Source organism: Apus apus, chromosome 1, assembly GCF_020740795.1.
Source record: "Apus apus isolate bApuApu2 chromosome 1, bApuApu2.pri.cur, whole genome shotgun sequence".
Lineage (NCBI taxonomy): Eukaryota > Metazoa > Chordata > Aves > Apodiformes > Apodidae > Apus > Apus apus.
Window position 1 is genome coordinate 91,929,508 of NC_067282.1, and position 21,393 is coordinate 91,950,900.

The following is a 21,393-nucleotide window of genomic DNA, read 5'->3' on the forward strand; positions in this document are numbered from 1 at the left end:
TTTGCGATATTTTAATAAAAAAAGGTGAAGAGAGTATCTGCCAACTTCCCAGCAAGACACTTAATGTGTGTGTGTCCCATATAGACATAGACATACAGATCTGATATCTAACCAACATGCCATCTGGATGCTGGCCTTGTTATCAAATTCAAATGTTGTGAATGTGTTTTAGTGAAAAGAGCAAACAGAGTGGAGGGATTACTCCATGTGCATGGCTCTAAGCCTGGGCTGGAAGGGGAAAAATGCCTTTGAGTTTTGGGGAATTTTTTTTTGTTTCACTTGGGATGGGGGGGAAGGTCCAGTTTTCTTTGTGTCAGATACTCAACTGTAGAGATGGAATTTTAATTTTATAATAGCTGCTCTTTCAAAAGAAAAGCCAAACCAAATACTGTTTTTAGCTATTGTCATCCCCCTGCCCCCACTCTTCCCTTGCTCCAAAATTCTAGTCCGTTTCTCCATGAATTAAAAAAAAGAGTCATTAGAAGAGGGTTTGTATAAAAAGAAGGGAGGGAAAGCCACCAGGTATCAGTGTGCGTGAATTAGAGTTCATTACAAGGCTTCTCATGACGTTATTAATATCTCCTGGAAAAGACACTACCTACAACATAGAAGTTAAGCTGTGTTACTTCACCAGTGAGCTTTTATTCCCTGCATCTCTCTATTCTTTGACCCTTCTGAATATCTAAAAGCTTGTGTCTGCTGTGTCTTTGTCATTCCCAAGACTAAAGACCAAGATACTGCATTTCTAGTACTGCCAAAGGGTGAAAATAACCCCTGTTTTTTTTCCTGATGCTTGAAACACTACCAGCACTTCTTGATAGTGCCAGGAAACCAGCACTGCATCTGCTTTCTTTTATAGTTTTAAGGACTAAATACATAACTTCTTTGTTAAAGTCACTTCTTCAAGCCTCTAGAAAAAAATTTCTCATTTGCCACTGCTGTAGGATCCCTAGGTTTTCTTCCATGATTAAAAACATCTGCAAAATCTATGTCCTGATTAGTCAGTAAGAGTGTTGAAAATCTTGCCACATATTTCACAGCATATTAAGCTACTCTCAAGAGCTGTATGTGTTATCACCAGGTCTCGGAGAGTTGCAGCATCTCTGGGGTCTAAGTGTCTAAGACTTGTCATGTTTTAAGTCTAGCAGTTTCCACAGAAGTGCGGCTGACAGCTACCACATAAGTGAAGGGGTGGCTGAGAAGCTGTTTTAATTCCTTTTGTATTTTAGACCCCTTTAGCTGGTCAGCCAAAATATGTGCCTTCTCTGTTAGGTTACCATCCATTATGCAGTCACACCATGGCTATTAAAATACAAAGTTGCTCTCCTAGGCTTAGATGGGCTTATTATTCCTACCCTGCTGACTGCCTCTTTAGACTGCACCCTTATTTGTTCTCTGTGTTTGAAGACATGCAAGGTTGTTTTTTTGTGAATCAGATAAACTCCACCTGAAGTAAATCCTGTCCTATTGCTATTTTTTAAGATTTAAGAAATTTTGTAATTCAAGATAGCTGAAAAACTGAAGTTGAGCTTCTTTCTCCCTTTTTTCTTATGATGTGAGATAATTTCTTCTAGCCCTTGTCCAAAAATGGAAGTCTAATGCCATGTTTATGTTCTGTTCACTTAATGAAGCTGGGTTACTCCAGTTGCTTCAGGCTATGCTGTGGTGTCTAAACTCCCAATTTCAGAGGTCAGTTAAGGACTTCAGCCAACAGAGGAGACTCCTGCAGAGGCTTTGAATACTCCCCATCTCTTGCCAGCTTGTTTGCTGAAGGTTAGCATTCACCAAGCATTACTGATGGAGGATGAAGGCTGCTTGAACACTGATGGCTAACAGCAGCATGGCAGGAAAGAGTGGTGAGTCTGAGCCCTGGCTGCCCATTGTTAACTGTTGGAGTTAATGTAGTCTAGCCTGCTAGTGTCACCATGAGCAGAGTTGGTAGCTTTTTGGTTGTAGCAACTGCATCTTAGTCTACTAAAAAGAATTAGTATTTGGTTAGGTTTGGTTTTTTAAGGTGATTTACAGCTAATTCTGTCTCAGTAATTCCCTATTTATGGACTACATAATCTATGGACTACTTCTCTTAGGAAAAAGTGTGGCAACAGGAGAGCCAAAGCAGACATGAGTGTTTAAATTATGTGACTGCAGCAAATTTCAACGTTTTTAGTACCTCATGGTAGGTAGTTACATAGCTGAGAAGTCTGCCTCAGCATCTAAGCGTGTTGCTGCTGGTTTATCCTGAGGTGGTCACATGTCTAAACATGTCACATGCTAACGCCAAACAGATGTCTAGTTTCCTACTCTCTTTCATGGATTTCAGAAAGATAATTGGCTTCATTATTGCTTTATTCTTGGGACACTGGACTTCCTAAACTTAAAGAGTATCTTCTGAAATCCTTTGTTAAGCTGTGCTCTAGGCCACCTGCTATTTAGAACTTGGCAAAACAAATAACCACAAGACTACTTTTTCTCTTGTACTTATAACTTTGTTTTGATTGTGTTATCATGTAATTTCCTCCAGGCACACTGTTTCCTTTGATTTGGTTTGACTAATAGGCTTTTCCTTAATGATTCCTCCAGCTAGTACTATCAGTTTACAGCTATGTGATTATCAAATGGAAAGTGTGTATTTTTGGGGTTAACTCCTAAACAAATGAAGTTACTGACAAATAAAAGTGGGGTTTTGGTTTTTTGGGTTTTGGTCTTTTGTTGGTTTTTTTTCAGTCTGTATAAAAGTGTTTGAACTAAGTTTACTGGTACAGTAATACATAATCTTTTCACTATTGCTCTTTATGAGGTGAATTAAAATCCAGAGCTTAAAATTTGGGTGCTGAATAATTCTAAAAGAATATTTTAAGGAAGAGATGCTCTAGTTTTAAAGAGCTCTCTTGTCTTTCTGCTTGGTCAGAATATATAAAGGTTTTAATTCAGTTAGATGTCTCTGCACAATCTTAAGTTACTGTTTGAACCTGACTGCTTCTTCAAGAGAGTTGTGTATATATATGGTTTGTGCATGTGAGGAGGGCTATGTGTTCTTGTTCCTGACATATTTGTTCTTACTGCATTGCATAATAGGATCTTCATGTATTCTGTAAATCTCCTGATGCAAGGGAAAACATGGAGACTTTGTGCAATTGCAAGCTTCCAATACAAAGTATGCAAAGTAATTTCATGATAACTTCCATATGAGAAGTAAGTACCATAATCCAGCCCTAGAAGTCATAAGACGTGTTTTCTTACTGTGGTTCCTAGCTTATGAGTACTTCAGCTGTGACAGTGAGCTGCATGACATCTGTATTAAAGAGAAGTTTCCAGGTCCATGAGGCAGTGAGTGCACTGCAGTGGTGAACTGCATATGTCTGAGCTAGTTTGTGTCCAGACAGAGAAGGCTGATGTGCCGATAACTTATGAACGGGTTTGCTCATACTCTGGTGTCCTAGAAATGCATCCCACCTAAGTGTTAGCAAGTGTTAGTTGCTGTCAGAACCTCAGAACAAAATGCTCCTCCCCATGATGAACACAGGAAGGAAGATTTTATTTCAGTAGATAAATACGATTTGTTACCTCTGTGCATATAGGATGGGGGGTGGGGGGTGGGTGTTACTGTTTTTAAAACAACATGGTTTGGGTAAAAGTCAAAAGCTAATTTTCTTAAATAGAGCTTAAAAGATAGAAAGGAAATAACTTCTGGCTGTATTCAAAGCCAAGCTTGGACAAAAACAAGGAGATGGGCTCTGTGTGGACACAAAGGAGTAACAGTTACTTTGGGAGGCACTGGAGGAGTGGTTCCCTCCTCTGGTTTCAACACTGTGTGTGGGGCGATCTTTTTGATCTTTTTATCTTTTTTTTTTTTTTTTTTTAAAGTCCAACAGGAAAGTTTCCGTTCTTCATGGAGTGGAAAAAATTTCCAAGTGCTATTTGTAATGCAAATATTTTTTGCTATTTCAGTATTCTAAGGGTACGTAAATGGCATTGCTGAAATTGTCTTCTTCCCTTCTTATTTATTTTTGTATTATGAACATCTGCTGTAACTATTTTGGGGTAGCAAAAAGGTGACAATAAAAGTAAAACATACTAAACACAGGATAGTTGCACACCAATTTGGATCTTCTGGTAGTGTACACATATGAAAATTATCTTCACATTGCCAGGTGTTCTGGGGACTGAGCACAATGCTCATCCTCCACAATCCCTGCACTTACTATATTTTTAATTGGCAATACATTTTATTTTCTCTAAGTTGAATCTGTTTTGCCTGTGGTGGTAATTGCTAAGTGAGATCCTTGTCTTTCTCTTGACCCATGAGCATTTTTACTTTTATTTTCTCTCCTGTCATGCTGAGGAGGGGAAGTTAGAGAGCAGCTGGGTGGGCAGATGGCAGCTGGCCAAGGTCAACCCGCCACAGCAGGATACACTGAATGAGTAACTGAACTTTTGCTGCAGTGCTGGGGACTCAAATACCTATGCTGACTGTTGCTCCATGACTCACATAGCCAATGGTTATAGATACCAATAGAACCACAGTCTGTATTTTTAAAGGATGCTGAAAAAATCCAGAAGATTATGGACGGAGAGGGCCATAGGAACAGTTTGGATGGAGAATTCCCCATGTAGTGCCGTGCTTGAACGATAAGGAATTGAAAACCATGATGGCATGTGGGACCAGTACTGTTTAATAGCTTCGTCAATGACATAGTGGGATTGTGTGCACCCTCAGCAAGTTTGCAGATGACACCAAGCTGTGTGGTGTGGTCAGTATGACTGAGAGATGGGGTGCCATCCAGAGGGACCTGGACAGTTTCGAGAAATGGGCCCAGGTGAACCTCATGAGGTTTAATAGAGCCAAGTGCAATGTCCTGCACCTGGGTTGGGGGAACCCCCGGCATCAATACTGGGGGATAGGGGGCAAAGAGATTGAGAGCAGCCCTGTGGAGAAGGACTTGGGGGTGGAGGAAAAACTGGGTGTGAACCAGTAATATGCACTTGCAGCCCAGAAAGGCAATGGTATCCTGGGCTGCATCAAAAGAAATGTGGCCAGCCGGTTGAAGGAGGTGATTCTCCCCTCTACTCTGCTCTGGTGAGACCCACACCTGCAGTACAGTGTCTAGTTCTGGACTTCTCAGCACAGGAAAGACCTCTTGGAGAGAGTTCAGAGGATAGCCACAAAAATGATCAGAGAACTGGAACACTTCTATGAGAAAAGACTGAGAGAGTTGGGGCTGTTCAGCCTGAAGAAGAGGAGGCTTGAGGGAGATCTTATAGCAGCCTTCCGGTACTTAAAGGGGCCTTATAAGAAAGATGAGAGCAAACTTTTTACCAGGGCCTATAATGTTAGGAAGACACATAGTAATGGTTTTAAACTAAAAGAGCATAGATTTAGACTAGATACAAGAAAGAAATTTTTTACAGTGAGGCTGATGAAACACTGGAGCAGGTTGCCCAGTGAGGTGGTGGATGTCCCATCCCTGGAAACACTAAAGGTCAGATTGGACAGGGCTCTGAGCAACCTGATGTAGTTGAAGATGTTCCTGCTCACTGCAGGGGTTTTGGACTAGACTACCCTTAATGGTGTCTTCCAACTCAAACCATTCTGAGTCTACATGGTACCTTCATTCAAGGAAGTCAGTATGCTGACTCACAGCTGTGAAAATCTGTAGCTGAAAGCCTAAATTTCAGTATTCCAAATACAAGAGATATCCAAGAATGTATGGGGTCTTTTTCTCTCTTTGATATAAAACTATAGTAAGTGTTGACTAATGTTTTCATTTCAACAAGAATCTGAGGTAACTGACAATTACTACACATATTTTCTTTATCCTGTAGAAGCTGTGCATGGTATTCTTCAGTGAATATTCCTGCCTTGTAATAGTAATGCAGTGGAAAATACAGTTATGAATTAACACAAGTCTCCCCAGTTAGAAACAGACTGAGACATAACCCTAGTATAAAACAATGCCTACTGTTTATACAGACTTCTCAAATGTAAATATTATCATGCTATTGTAAAAGAGAACTATTGCTATTTTTTTACAGGTGCTAGGGCATGGGAAGGAAAAGATGAATTGCTCAAAGCCACCCACATAGCCAGCCCTGGTCTAGGTCTTAGTCCCATGACATCTCAAGTAGACAATATTTAATCTACCCAGTGTAAGGAGGTCTTGAAAATATTGCTGGTAGCTGCTGAAGCACATCTGAAATTACAAGTGTTTATTGCTGAATTCTCTTTTTGTTTCTATCCCCTTGCAGATCATAAAGTGTCTGGAATTTCCATTGAAACGGATAACAAAAACGTAAAAGCAGAGGAGTTTAAGGGTACAGTATGGGCATTGCTGTTATTATTTTTAATATATACACAATGATAATTAATATACACAATACATACAAACTGTGTATACAGAAGCTGTGCAGCTGTTAAGATTTTCTTTCTCTTCCCTGAGGGGTCCTGCTCCTACTCCCTCCATTTGTTCTCTATGTAATCTTGGTCTTGTCCCCATTTTCTCTTACTTGATGTGAGATTGGATGAGACGCTCCCCAGAGGTACTTACCAAACTCACCTATTTGGTGATTCTATGACTTGTTTGTCTCGCTGTGTAAGTTCTGCCTGGTTTCCTTCCACCCAAAATGATGGGAACTGATAGAAAGGAGAAGCATTAATTATCTTACAAGACAGAGAAGTGAAGGACTAGAGAGGGAAGTCCTTCTCTATTGTAAGTCAACTAGTTGTCAGTAGCTATAATTTAATTACTATTTTTAATTGTCAGTAATTAATAATGGCTATTTATATATGTGCATGTCATGTAAAATAACAAATTACTTCCAGTAACGTACTAGGGAAGTTAAGGAGGCAGGGAGGAAAGCCCAGTGTTTGCTGAGTAGATGAGAAAGGGATCCTGGTAGTATGTATATGAGGCCTGTGGGTACTGAAAGAACTGTTTGCCGAGTTTTAGGCTTGAATCATCTTTTTGAAGTAATAATCAAGTATTTTGGAGGTCTCTAAAACTGTCAGCTCGGCTGCTGTCAAGTATTGTCACTTTTGGGGAAGAGCAATTTTAATATATTTAGAACTCAGGACAGGAAGGAGGAGAGATAAGCTCTTCAGGTAATGTTTAAGCTTTATAAGGTTCTGTCTTTTTATATGATACATGGCTTGCATTTTGTTCATTGTTATTTGTATGATAGAGATCAGTTTACCATAGCACAGGTGCCATGCAGAGTTCTTTTTGTGTATCAGCACTAAGGAAACGGCAGGAGCTGATGGAGGTCGCTGTTTATCTGAATGCAACTGACCTGAAATGCATTTCTCTTTTCTTCTCCAGCTCCTGTTACTGTAGAGGAGGGTGGTCAGTCACTGGAACAGGCTCCCCAGGGAAGCAGTCATGGCACCAAGCCAGTCAGAGTTTAAGGAGCATCTGGATGATGCTCTTAGTCACGTGGTTTAGTTTTAAGTAGCCCTGCAAGGAGCATGAAGTTGGACTTAATGATACTTATGGGTCCCTTCCAACTTGAGCTGTTGTGTGATTCTATAACTAAATGACAAATTATAGCCTACAGACCAGATGTAAATCCAAATTAAACATTGTCCAGACCTCTCCAAGATTCCAGAAGGTTCTTCTAGGCCTGACAGAGCATGTGGTAATGCACAGTGTCCTGTGGGCCTATCTTAATGCAAGTCAGCTAACCCGTTCTTGATAATACCTGTCTCACTGACTGATAGTATGTGAAAAAGTGGGAGAGGGCAATGATAACTAAGGAGGGGTTTATTGTGTTGTCTGTTCTGTGGGCATTCCCCTTGTTCCATTCCATTCCCATTATCCAGATAAGATTAGTGGGAGAGCATTAATGATAGCTTTTTCCTGAAATGAAAAAAAATTGTGGCATGCAAGAAAGGGATAGATCATTTAAGACAGAGGTGACTTTTTCAGCTGAGAACACTTCAGCTGATCTTTCTCTATATCAAGTAACATAGACCAGCTCATGAGACCAGCCAACTATCACAAGGTCAGTAGCAAAAGCTAGCTGAACTTGAATGATGGTTTTTCTTTTTAGAAGAGTACAAAAACAAGATGGAAAGGAAACTTTAGCAAATCTTAAGATTCAGGAAGTCTCCACCCATCCACTCAACCTGAAGTCAGGAACCTCAAGCTTCCTGAGTACACAGCATGTTTTTCGAAGCAATCAGTGTGTGTGCGTGTAACATGTTTTTGGCAAAGAATGCCCTCCTGCCTCAATTTTTCTTTCAAGTCTGAACGTTTTTTTTTCCCCTTTGAGAAATCACCAAGGCTACCGGTCTGGCCCCTTGGAAGCTCTTTGTTTCTCTTACAGCACAGACATAGGAAATCAGACTCCAAAGGGTGAGGGGGCAGATCTGTCGGTAGCTCTAAGTTACCCGTCAGCCTTGTTTGCTGAGACTGGAAAGAAGGATGCAACTTAATGTGTAGATTGACTGTGTGTTTGTGCAGTGGTTGATTGTATCCCGAGGGCTAGAAAGGCATTTCCAAAATTATAAAGGCTTTTGATCCTTGGTACTCTGGCCTGTATTGGAAGATGAGCAGCCTAAAGGTGGCAAGATCAATATTGCATTTGTTTTTTTTACAGAAGTTTCTGGCAGATAGTAGATTTTACTTACTAATAAATTTGGAACCAGTCAGATGAGTGGTTGGATTCTTTCCTCTGGTGTTGTCTCCCATTAATTCTTGTTAATACCTTGACTTAAGAGTTATTTACTGGGGGGGGGGAAGTATTTCAGCATACTATTCCATGGACAATGGAACTACTGAAACTCTGAATTTGTCCTAATAACCTATCTATACAGTTTATTTCATCTCTACCTCCTTAGTTCCCCCATAATAACTGTAGGCCTGAGCATAGACCACAATTACTATGATGCAAGCTGCATATTAGTGATAGCATATGCTGATGTCTTGCTGTGAGGGAGTAAAAACAGTTGAGCTCCCAGTATAATCTGCTCCTCATTAGGAGCACTACTTGGGTTTATTACCTACCCAGTTATGGCAACTTCAGCAATAATCAATAACTCTTGAAATCTCAGCCTCTCTGTGAAATTTGCTTGGTGATGCCCACTATACATATGTCAGGGAAACCTGAGTGGATAGACAGAAAGATGAACAATTGTATGAACCTGCTTTTCTTGAACTCAAGAAAAAATAAGAGGTAACCACCAAAGGATGTGATGAGCAGCCTCTGCTGCCAGCCCATTTGGGAGCCTAGGGATTCCTCCTGCCCGGCCACAGGAGCCCAGCCCAATGTGCCTGTAGATACAAGGGTCTTTGTCCCAGGCCAATGGACACAGCTGCTGCTTTCCCATTTGCAGGTTCAACTAGTAGCAAGGCTGTGTATGTGCCCCAGAGATGCATCGGTGTGTGTGCACACCCACTCATACACACACTTGTGACACTGGCACTGCCAGCTACATTGACAGCCACAGGCAAGGCACTGCCTTCAGCAGCACCCACATACAATGCTGCTTGGGGGTAACTCACATAAAGCTTTAAGTGTAGACTGCTGAGCTGCCTTCCTCCTCTCTGGCTGGTAGAGGTAGAAGTTCAGTGGTGAAAGCCCTCACGCAACACTAGATCACAAGCACATGCATGTTCTTGTATCCCCTGAGTATAAGCACAGCCCCTCTCCCCTTTTGCCACCCATGCTCTGCTCACCAGCTTGCCCATCATGAGGTTTGCTAGTGAATTACACACCTCTGGGCACATGAGGTATAGGGAAGATACAAACGCTGCACATACACTCCCACTTCCAGAAACCACCACCACAAGCCCAGGGGTGCCTACACCCCCAGTGTGACCCCAGTCACTAACCCAAAATTTACTCAAGTCACCCCTCTCTGCCCTGATAGCTCGCACTCCAGGCAAATGTGCTTTGGGACTCACCAGCAGACACTCTCAACATCTGTGGCCCCTCCAAGTACTGATGAAGAGACTCCTACGTGCTCCAGTTTCCCACACCACATTCCCATCAGTTTGTTTGGAGACTGATGGTCTTTATTGTCACCTCTATTTGTTCATGTCTGTCATGTTTCTGTCTGTGTTTTTGTTTGTTGCTGCCCCCTCTACTTGTTACCACTTCTGCATTGAAGAGGTCCTTGATTGGGAAACACTAATGAAGCAGACTCTCGCCTTTCACATATACTTAAAATAATGAACGTGAAGTTGTAACTAAATTTGTAAGTTACTTAGGAGAATATTTAACCACCTTACTAGTGTGTTTTCCATCTGTTGAAGTTACACAGTTGAACTGTTGATACTGAATTCAGAATAGTAATTAACAAAATATTGTTGATAACAGAGTCAGGGTCCTTTTCTAATGGTGGTCAACTCACTGTCAAAAATACTTAAAGCTAAAATTAATATAGTAATACAGAATCTGTGCCCATCTAACGTGGGAATAACTAGTCCCCAACATCTGAAGTTTGATTCAAAGCCCACTGAAGTATGGGAAAATTACTAGTTTCTGTTTCCCCACTGTGTTTGTGTAAATCTGGAGATGGTCTGATAGCATCACTTTGAGAGGGAGATCTGGCCCTTGCTGACTGCTCAAGTTCTTTTGAAGGGTGAGTATTAAATTCATGGAGCCTGAATGTATACCAAACCTAATGCCAAAGACTCTAATTTTCCCTTTTGCTTTTTTTCCCCTCATCTAGAGGCTATTCTTAGTTGCAAGCACAAATTTTCAAAAGAGGCAAGCGTGAGAATAGAATGGAAGAAACTCCAGTCTCGAGGAGTCTCATTTGTCTACTACAATGGTGAATTTACAGGTACAGCACTGCAAATTTAGACTGGTGATTTAACATGTCGCTCACTAGTATAGATACCAGCTCTTTCCTGGGGAATAACATTAGGGAAATGACTGAAAGAGAATGCTCTTGACTCCCCATACTGAACATCTTATTTTGAGGAAAAGAATTCTTCCCCAGAGGGGGGAAAAAAGCACTTCTTAATAAAATCATCAGTGATTAGTTACCTTTTTAATGAAATTAAATATTATAAAACTCAAGACTTAGAAAAATGGCACTGCACGTTCCTTGACATTTTTCAAAAATGAAATTACATTCAGATATAAATTTCCCAAAACTATTACAAGTTCTGCACTCCAACTAGAGGTTTCTGAAGCCTTCTGTAGAGCTGGAGGCTTAGATATGAATAATGCAGCAATTTTTATATACATAAAATATAAACTCAGCTGTATATTTTAAATTATTCGTATTCTTTTCAGAAACGGAATTTCTATTTATATGTTCTGAAAAGGACTTGTCTCAGCTTTATGTGTTGAAGAAAATATGGGTCTCTGGTACCTCGTGCATAATAAATGAAGGCTGAGAAGTAAAATAAAAGCACAGCAATTTTCTTAGTTTGTAGAACTTGCAAGATGTGCTGGTCTTGCTGATGAAATTGGTTTTTTCTGCATATATTTAATTTAGAGAAACACTGAAACTTACAGTTCTGTGTATGCATGTAACTTTCAAAACAAGCTATAGAATGAAAAAAACCCCTCATTGTAACAGGTCTGATGGCAGTATCTTTGCTAAATCCAGTAAGTTTTTCTTGCCAAGTTAAAATGTCAAATACTTTTCTGTGATCTCAGAGTTCTTTCTGCAACATATTAAGTGACTGATTGCCATCCCTCTAGTGGAAAATAAGGAAGGTCTTTTGTCACCTGACTACTGCTATGCATGTTTTCTTGAAATACCTGCAGAAAAAAAAAAAAAAAGGCACTCCATCTTACAACTAGAAAATGTATGACAGATGTAGGTTTTTTGGACTGAGATTTTAATTTATTTTATTGTTTTTTCTCTAAATGGACAAGTTGTGGAAGGTTCTTACTGTCTTGGAAGGGGGATTAGACATTGCTCCTTGGTGATAGATAACTAACACTGAACAAATGAGGAATAGTTCATAAATTGTATGTGATTTCAGAACAAACCCATGAAATGTAGATATTTGCTATAAGGAAAGAGAAGAAACCTCTGTTCTCCCTTACAGGTGATCTTCGAGGCCGAGCAGAGATGCTGAATACAGGAATCCATATTAGGAATGTGACTAGAAAGGATTCTGGGACCTACCGCTGTGAAATCAGTGCAAGGAGTGATGAGAGGCAACACGTGGGAGAGGCTATTATTACTCTCACAGTATTGGGTAATAACTTTATTACTTGGGCTTCTGTAAATAAACTGAGTGACGGCAAGGGGTTTTGAAGGTAGGGTTGTCTATATGGTGCGTGGCTGCTGATTCATGAGTGTTCTTTGGGCTGCTTTTATAAATGCACATTCTACAACATACTTCACAGAAGAGTTTTGCAGTATGCACAGCTGCATTAGAAAGGAATATGACTGGGGTTTTGATGTAAATGTGGATTTCAGTTCTCAAAACTTAGCATGTCTGCTGACTTACGTGATGGTGAAACTTGTATTTCTACTAAAACTGAAATCACTCAGCGGCTGAGAATCTGGATAAGCTGATCAGGGTGTTTGGCACTGGAATGTCTGCATCTGTCAACTCTCATCAAATATTCCTAAGCAGCAGTTCATTCCCATATGCTACAGTCTCCTGTTTTTGGAAGGAGAAACTGCTGCAGTGACTGCACAATGCCAGCCAGTGAGCTAGCAATCTGTGGACATTTTTTACAGGAGAGACGGTGCTGGCTTGTGGGGTTGGTTGTTCTTTGGGATTTTTTGTTTGTTTTCTTCCCCAGTTGGGTAAAGGATAGAAAAGTGAATACTGAGCACATTCCTCTTACATTGTTCTTGATATTTTTCCCAGTGGATGAGTGGTAGGAGCTAGTAGTTTTCTTCTTTTCTCCATATAGGTGAGAAAATAAAATACGTGCTTTTGTAGTTTCTATACTTCTTTTTTCTATGCAAAACTAATCAATCTTTAAAAATTATAAATTAAGTATCATAAAGAATGATAAATTAATTAACTTCCGATTAGCTCCAACAATGAGGTAACCCAACTTAAGCCTCCTTTATTCCATTATCTCAACAGCCTTCTTCTTTTAAATATGGCTTCTTAGTTTAAGTTGAAATCTTAGAGCCCAAAGGAGATTGCGCGTTGCTCATATTGTTGAAAGTTAATATGAATTGGTTAGCATTTCATTTGTTTTTCTTATTTTTTGCTTTTTATTTCAAAATCAGCCAAAAACCCCTCTGAATACTTGTTTATGGTACTAAAAATAGGAAAAAGAAACATTTGTCTTCATGGCAGAAGGAACTATCAGTTCTCCTGCATCTGTTTGTGAGAATGTTTGCTTTTAATTCAAACTGAAATTTAGTAGCCAGTTGACTTTGGTCCTCAACCTGGGATTTACACAGTGACTGTGATGATAGCTAGTCTTGGTAATTCTTTCTGACAATAGTTATTTCAAAAAACCCATTGATTTCTTTTAATACAAAAAATCTTCATTGCCTTCCTCACTCCTGTTTTTAATACTGGGCAGGGAAGGGGGGAATTTGCTGGGCTACAGATTCCCTGAGTTACCCTTCTTCTGTCTGTGAGCGAGGGGCTCCATACAAGAAACAAGGTGAAACAAACTCGCTGAGGTTGGATGAGAGTGTATAGATAGGAGACAGGATGACACAGCATGCGGAGGAGGAGGTTGGGAGCAAGGCTCTTTCTTCTATTTTTAGCATCTCACAAATTTTACTGTGCTCTCCAGTAGCAGGACTCTGCCCTTCAACCCTTTTTCCAGCACCTCTTCTCTTTTACTTGGTAGTTGCCAAGCATATACACAAGCACTCATCTCACCAGTGACTGTCAAACTGTTGTCATGTAAGCAGTACTGATAAGACTGTGTAACAAGTGCAATTTCATTGTCCAGTTGCTCCAACTACTCCAGTATGTGAGATACCCAGCTCCGCAATGACGGGAACAGTCGTGGAACTGAGCTGTAAGGAGACTGAGGGGTCTCCTCCCTCAGAGTACCAGTGGTACAAGAATGGTGTTGCGTTACGGGAGAAGACAGGAACAGGCAGTGCTAGAGCAGCAAACCTAACTTACACCATGAATAAAAAGTCTGGCACGCTGGTAAGTGTGATAAACAACTCTGTAATAACCAGCTACCAAGAAAACCGAATACACTTTTTAGTACAAATATGCACAGGGGTCGTAATCAAAAAATGCACAAGGTCTTTGTCAGTGATCAATGTCATGCCGAAATATGTGGCAACAAATGTAGAAGGTGCTTTCTGCCTCAGACCAATGACAAGGCATAGACATTGGGTGATACAGAAGAATGGGGTGATTTGCAAGGCTGCAGTAACGATAAATGAGCAGAAACTAGAAAATAAATTACAAATTTTGCCTTGTCAGTTAACTGACCAGTGCCAGGTGAGAATGATCTCTCAGTACGTCAACAGTTACATTTGATAGCACCTTAAATTCTGAAAGCAACTCACTTCAGTGGGAATGCAGCACTAAGGGCAGTCCAAAATCTGGGCAATCTGATGACATTTATGGATTCTTGTCCAGTATCTATCAAGTCAATGGGAGTGAGCTGGGGCTGTAAGTAACCTTAGTATGTGTTTTATTTTACTTGTTTGTTTTATGTTGTGTTTTGAGGTTTTCCCCCACTCAGAACTAGCCATCTCTTTCTCGTCCCTTCCCCATGAGCTGCTCCTTCTAAAAAAAAACTATACATACTTTTTAAGATGCACTGTCAGCTGAGATTTTTCAGAAGTAAAAAGTTGTTCTAGGGACACTCTACTCTTATGCATGATAAAACCTGAAAACTGAAATATGACTGAACATTCAGAGGTGCTCTGGATCTTTCAGTACACTGTGAAAGTTAGGTGGACTACTCAACATTACCAATCACTTCTGAAAATCTTAAAGTATGGGATATATTAAAGGGGAAAAAAATTAGCAGCTCTAAGGATTTAAAAAAAAAAATACAGGGAAACCCTGGAACTGACATGAAGTCAGTCTCTGTCCATCTCCTTAATTTCATTTTTACAGCAATAGTATTTGATAAATAATGCAATTTAGCATTAGAAAGTGCCATTTCTTGGCAGGGGGGGAAAGCCCACAAACCTTCCATGGGAAATACGTTTTTCTACTTCATTCGTTCATACATTTATTTATTTTAATTTTTGTGTATGTGAAATGAAGAAAATGTTCTGATACCACAGATTCTGAAATTAGAGCATGTCTTAAATAAAACACCTTTTGTTGGAAGCTACTGATGCACCGAAAAAGAATCTCCTTGTAGATACACTCCATCTAGTTAAAATGTCCATCTAAAAGACCTTTTTAGACCACAAGTGGAATTTAAAGACTAGAGGGTATGACTAGGGAACTGAACTATGAGGTCAAACTGGACCAGAACTTACCCATTTCAGTTCGGTGGGGTTTTTTTGTTTAAAAAAAAATAAAAATCAACCAACCAAACCCTGTTGACATATCAAAATTTCTATTCCACAGGAAATCCTGACTTTTTTTTTTTCAATTCTAATAATTGGTTTGGACTCTCTCTTAACAGCTATTTAATACAGTTACAAAAAATGACACTGGAGAGTATTTCTGTGAAGCCTTCAATGGGATTGGATTATCTCAGAGATGCTCAGCGAAGCGAATGCAAGTTGGTATGTTTCAAAGCAAATAAGGGTGGAAAACAGCCTTGCAAGAGGAATTATTTTATTGCATGATGCAGCTGGGAAGCTAAGACCAGATTGAATTATATCTGTTTGATTATGCCATTTTGCAGGAGGGATTATAATGAGTTCCTTATAGGTAGCTGCCGTGGCTACTTAAACCATGATACAGCCATCTTATAGCAAAAACATGTCTCACAGAAAAGCAGCTGTTATAGTACCTTAAAATTATTGCACCTGTGCAATAATTTGCACCCTGGCAAAAAGTTGCTGAACGCTGAACTTCATACAACAGCAGTATTCATATGAGATCCTTAATTTTTCAGAATGCTTTTGTGGAAGCTGTACAGCATAATGTGCCAGTCCACTGGCTTGTTTTCTTTATGAAAAGCCTCCCTTTTGAGATGCATTGGTGTGAGGTCTTAATGTAACAGATCAGAAATTTAACTGAGTGACTCATTTATACCTGCCAGAGGAACACTGAAGAAGTGAAAAAAAAAAATTTTAAAAGAAAAAAATTGCTTGATTCTTTTCTACTTGGACAGTGTCGGTGAAGTCTAACATCTTTTAGGTAATAAAGAATTTTAAAAAGGCTGGAGATGCAGAGTAAATAATAACCCAAAATCTATGAATGTTTTGGGAAAGTATAAAACTAGCTCTTGCAGATGTGATATAAAACAGATGGTAAAGAAACATTTCAAGTTGCTGAAGATTGTAACAAATACTGCACAAAAGTTTGTGTACAAGTACTTCATAAAGGAATTGTCTGGTGCTTTCTTAGAACTTACCTGAAAATCACCTGTCATGGTTTTTAATGCATTCATGGTTGATTATGAGCAAGCATTCCCCAAGCTGCCAAGATAGAATCCCTCTGTTGTGGAAATACTTACCAAAATCCTAAATTGCTGTCAAGCAATGCACAAAAACTGATGGTTTGGGGGTAAAATTCCCAACTACATAATAATGTATGTTTAAATTCAGGATCCAAGTAAGTAATTGGATATATAGCCTATGAAGCCTATGAAAATGTTTCTGCTTGTTTGATGTTTTTTGTTTTTTCTAACATGGATGGTTGTCTGAAGCTCCTGGTGATTATATCAGGAAATGGGCATGGGTCACCTTCAAAATGAAAAAATGGCTAGATGTTTCAGTAGAGTTTAACTTCAGACATCTGGGCTAAATCATTTGTTGGTCTTTATTGTGTTGAATTTTTAAAGCCTTGCTGTTTAAAAAAGCCATTCAGTAATTTGTCTGATTCTTCAAGACTGGGACCTGACATTGTCATCAGCTGTTTCAGGTATTTTAGGCAAAATAACTATATGAAAACACTTGCTTTAAGACTTGTACACATTTCAAGATGTTTTCCCCCAGAGACATATGACTTGAATAATATTTATTGGATATGTATAATGAAAAGTATGTATCCCTTGACCTGTCTTCTTCGTTCCTTTTGACCCAAACTAAGGAGTTGAAGTGTATCAAGCACTCCTGTCACTGTGGCTGTGATACAGTAATGCTTTTGGACTACTTATCTACACCTTACTAATTAACTTATGTAAATTGCCTGGGCCAAAGACCACCTTTAAATACAAAAGACGCCTGTAGTATTTAGGGGGAAAAAATCCAACCAATGGGAATTTTTACAACTTAACAACATTGGACTTATGCTTTATAATTACAGATGACCTTAATATAAGTGCTATCATCGCTGCAGTAGTATGTGTGGCTCTGGTAATGTCATTGTGTGGCCTTGGAGTATTTTATGCCCAAAAAAAGGGCTACTTTACAAGTAAGTAAAGTAAAATCACTCCTTCCTTGTGGGGAAAAAAAATAAATCAATCTGCTGACTGTAACATGTTCTCCTTTTCATGAAGGCTCTGACTCCATGGTACTGAAGCCAAAGAGCATTACAGCAGTAATGTTATAGGCAGAATAAAAATGTCTGCACAATTTCTACTGCAAGAGATACTTTACAAATGACTTGGAGACGTTGCTGCAGTTGCATGAGGCTACCAAACAGCAGAGTAGGGAAAGCAACGAGCCGAACCCTGGTTCCTAGAGCCTCTCTGCTCTAATGTTGAGAAGGGATGGCAAAAACAAGGCAACATGAAAACAAGCTGTTCCAAGTTCACTTGAACTATTAAAACGGTCTGAGCGGCCGAGTTTGATAAAGGGAAACTGAATTACGGGCTCCCTCTCCTGGGTTGTGGCGAAAGTGCACGTGGAGAAACCTTGCTTTTAAGGATTGCTGCAGAAAATCTCGACACCCCGCAACCTTTTCTCCCTAACGTTTACATTAGTCCCGGTAGAGATCAGCCCAGCAAGAAGGGATGTCAAATGTCGGGTCTGAGAAGGTCCACTGTCTAAAAGTGAAAGTGAAATTCGTGGTCACTTGGAAGTTCATTTACCTTTGATACTCTTCTTAATCTCACTAGACCAAAACTAGACATTTGGTTCAGAAACTCCTTCTAGAAACAGAGGAGCTGAATAAGCTATGAATAACTATTTCATATAACTTTAAATCAGCTAAGGGAACTGTTCTTGTGCTAATTTTTATATTTTTTTTCTTTTTCAGAGGAAAGCTCTTCCCAGTAAGTATCTCAATACAGCTAGTACACAAATCACCGCAAACTTAATTTACATGTCTGATGATTTAGTGACTGTGGTGATTGTTTAAGGCCTTTCTCACATGATCCTTGCACAGTGGCTCTTTTGAACACTGAAATAAACCTGATTCTACACAATAGCTGGTTCCCTTACTAGAACCAGTGTGCTGGTCAGAAAATAATTAATTATTATTACTGTGGCAAATGTTGTAATTTTACATAGCTCTGGTTTACACCCCTAACTCAGCTACAGACATGCATTTGTCTCCTCCTCAAAGGGGACTAAGGATGCTCAGAACGAAACTGAACTGACCCCTTATCCATGTTTACAGATTATTTCAGGAACTATTTTGAAAAAATATGATGGGTGGAGACTTCCTGAGGTTGTCTGGTCTAGTCCTTTGATACAGATTTATTTCATGCACTTAAATTTCTTAGTAGCAAGTCAGAATTCCTCAAACTATTTTAGTGCTCCTGCACAAGGTTAAAATTGTGTGCTTTGTTTAAGGATGGCCTCAAGTTTTTAGTTTTATTTTTTGCTTTTAAAAGTTTATCTCAGCATTTCTAAATAACAGCAGGTAAAAAAAAAAAATAATAATACTAAAGAGAAATACTGGCTATGACCTAGGCAAAAAGCATAACTGGAAGCAATGAAAAGACAAGCTAAGGAAGCTTGGCAGTGGTTCAAGAGATAATGACAGCTGTCGAAGTATCAAATTGATTTTTTTATTGTTACTTTTTCCTAAGTGGGGAAAAACTCCAAGGATTGCTGGAAATCAGGAAAAATGCATTCATAAATAAGCTTCTCAAAGGGTTAAAACAAACACCAGAAAAGTCACTATTTAACCTATGTTTCTTTCCTGTTAACAGAAAGAAGACAAACTATCAATCTACAAGTGAAAAGGCATGTATTTTGCATTCAGTAGAAAAAAGTTTTAGATGTCTTCAAAATTCCTAATAACTGTGATGTTTTTGCACATACCCCAAAACCATACATGCTACCCCCACCTGGGGATACCTTATCCCTCTTTGCATTTATAGCTTCCTAATACTTAGTTTCAAGTGCCATACAACTACAGCACTTTGCTCCATACTTTGCCATTTTTTTCTTTTCCACATGAACTAGATTGTCTACCTGGTGGTCTTTTACCAACTTCTTCCTACATCTCCCTGTTCTGTTAGCTTCTTTCATGCCTTTTCTTTCCCCTTTTCATACATTGCCTTCATCAGACCACAGTAAAAAGGTAATGCACTTAACACCACTTGGCAATCTCATCTCTGTGCTGTCCACTTAATGATGCCATTTCTTGTTTGTGAAGGATTCCACTCTGGTATGCTTGTGCCTATTGGTTAAACAAGGAACTTAATCAAACACAATGGCATCAGCAAGATGAACTTTGGGTCAAACTTCCCCTAAGATTCATGTGGGTCAAAAGGCTTGCCTAAATATGGAAGCTGAAGTTGTTACGTTTTTCCAGCTTCCTCGAGAGGACTCAAGGGCTGTAACTGCATGTACATTGCTCCAGATTTTCAGATTGGTGTAAAAAGAATGGTGCTCAAACTAAAGCTTCAACTAGGAGCAACTTGATTTACCTATCTATAGCTTAAGGCAACATTAGTAGCCTTAAGTCTGGCTTTAAGGCTACAGACTGCTATGTAGTATGTACTGTGAAAAAGCTTTCTATTTACTATGTAAATACCACCCATTTTTTTAACCAAAACAGAGTCTACTGAACAGTTTATCTCTTCACCTGGTATTCATGTAAAAAACTTACTGAGGGCAGCTACCTGGCTGCTCCAAGTGGTAAGAAACAAACTTTAAAAGAGTTGTGGTATTTATCAATAGTAATGCACGTAAGAATTGTATGCTTAACAGACCTGTTTATACTTGGATTTTTTAACAGGTTATTGCTTTTACTCGTTGTGGCAGTGCATTCTGTAGACTTCCTTTTCCAAAAAGAGTAAACATTAACCAAATAAATCAGGGATGCCATTTTTTAATTTTATTTTTTCTGAAATGTACACAAAATGTAAATCTGGTTAAACTTTGTATTATTACTTATGTAACCTTGTTTGCTTCGTTTAGGATTTCAAGCATACAAAATCCTTTGTTATTTAGAAGATTTCAGCCTCTGTGAGGGACATCAAGACTACATGTTAGATGAAAGTATCAAATGGATCTTTCAACTTCTGTAAATATTATTTCTGTGTACTACAGGATGAAAATAGGAACTGCCAGTGTTTAAATCTTGTTAACCTGTGATTGCTTTTTAAAAAAAACAAAACCCCAAATAAACTTAACTTAAAGACAGAACTTAATTGAATATAGAAGACAATTTGTGTGAAGTTATTTTGTTCATGTATAAATGGAGCAATACAGGATTCACTCTTACAGCTCAGAACTGTCTATTAAAGTAACATGAATAGATGACCTTGCTATCACTACTTCTACTTGTATCTCCACCACCGTCAAGGGCTCAAACTCTCCTGCAATTCCAACTTCTTAGAACCTTGACATTGTATTACTCTGTAAAAACCATCTGTAAGTGCCTAAGTAGTCATGCAGACTTCAGCTCACTATCCTGACAGCATAAAGCTTCCTGTAATTGAGGTTAGTATTTTATTGTCTGATATAAAATGGCTACAGCTTCTTTTCCACAAGGACATGTATCTCACTGTAGACTGTACATGTAATTTCCTTCTGAAGAAAATCTTGCCAGTACAACTCAAGCTGTGGTATCTGAACCCTGACCGTTGAAGCGTCACAAATAAATAGCTCCTTCAAATCTCACGTGTGTGTGTGTGTGTGAGAGGTTCAGTTACTGGAATTTAAGTATTAATATCTTACTAACAGTTTTCAGTTGCTTCTATAAGAGTAATACTCCGTCACTTGTGTGTGTTCACTGATACAGTATAAAATTAATATATTTGTGCCCATGCTTTTGACTGTGCAAGTCCATCACTGTCATTGGGCTTTGCTACAGAGTTGGGGTTCATGGTATTTTCTTCAGCATTAGCATTTTGGATGTGACCAACTCAGAAAAACAAGTTGTTCTTTCTTGGTGTATCATTATCAGTGTTATTACTTCTCAGCACTGAAATACAGCTTGGCAAAGGAATCATAGAATCATAGAATCCTAGGGGTTGGAAGGGACCTCGAAAGATCATCTA

The 21,393-nt window shown here is 39.1% G+C and overlaps 1 protein-coding gene across 5 annotated transcripts in view; it reads left to right on the forward strand.

Annotated features, from left to right (window-relative positions):
• JAM2 (junctional adhesion molecule 2) overlaps positions 1-21,013 on the forward strand; it is a 36,973-nt gene extending 15,960 nt beyond the window's left edge. For 2 of the 5 annotated variants that reach the window (XM_051625478.1, XM_051625469.1), the window contains exons 2-11: positions 1,688-1,856; positions 6,247-6,312; positions 10,673-10,786; positions 12,012-12,164; positions 13,846-14,051; positions 15,505-15,607; positions 17,298-17,405; positions 18,192-18,207; positions 19,093-19,126; positions 20,309-21,013. In XM_051625478.1, the coding sequence (XP_051481438.1) occupies positions 1,826-1,856; positions 6,247-6,312; positions 10,673-10,786; positions 12,012-12,164; positions 13,846-14,051; positions 15,505-15,607; positions 17,298-17,405; positions 18,192-18,207; positions 19,093-19,126; positions 20,309-20,341 (864 nt within the window). In that variant the 5' untranslated portion in view covers positions 1,688-1,825 and the 3' untranslated portion in view covers positions 20,342-21,013. Of the gene's footprint in view, positions 1-1,687; positions 1,857-3,075; positions 3,193-6,246; positions 6,313-10,672; positions 10,787-12,011; positions 12,165-13,845; positions 14,052-15,504; positions 15,608-17,297; positions 17,406-18,191; positions 18,208-19,092; positions 19,127-20,308 lie in introns of all 5 variants that reach the window. The other 3 variants (XM_051625486.1, XM_051625450.1, XM_051625459.1) reach the window with 3 other exon arrangements.
• Positions 21,014-21,393: the final 380 nt, after the last annotated feature.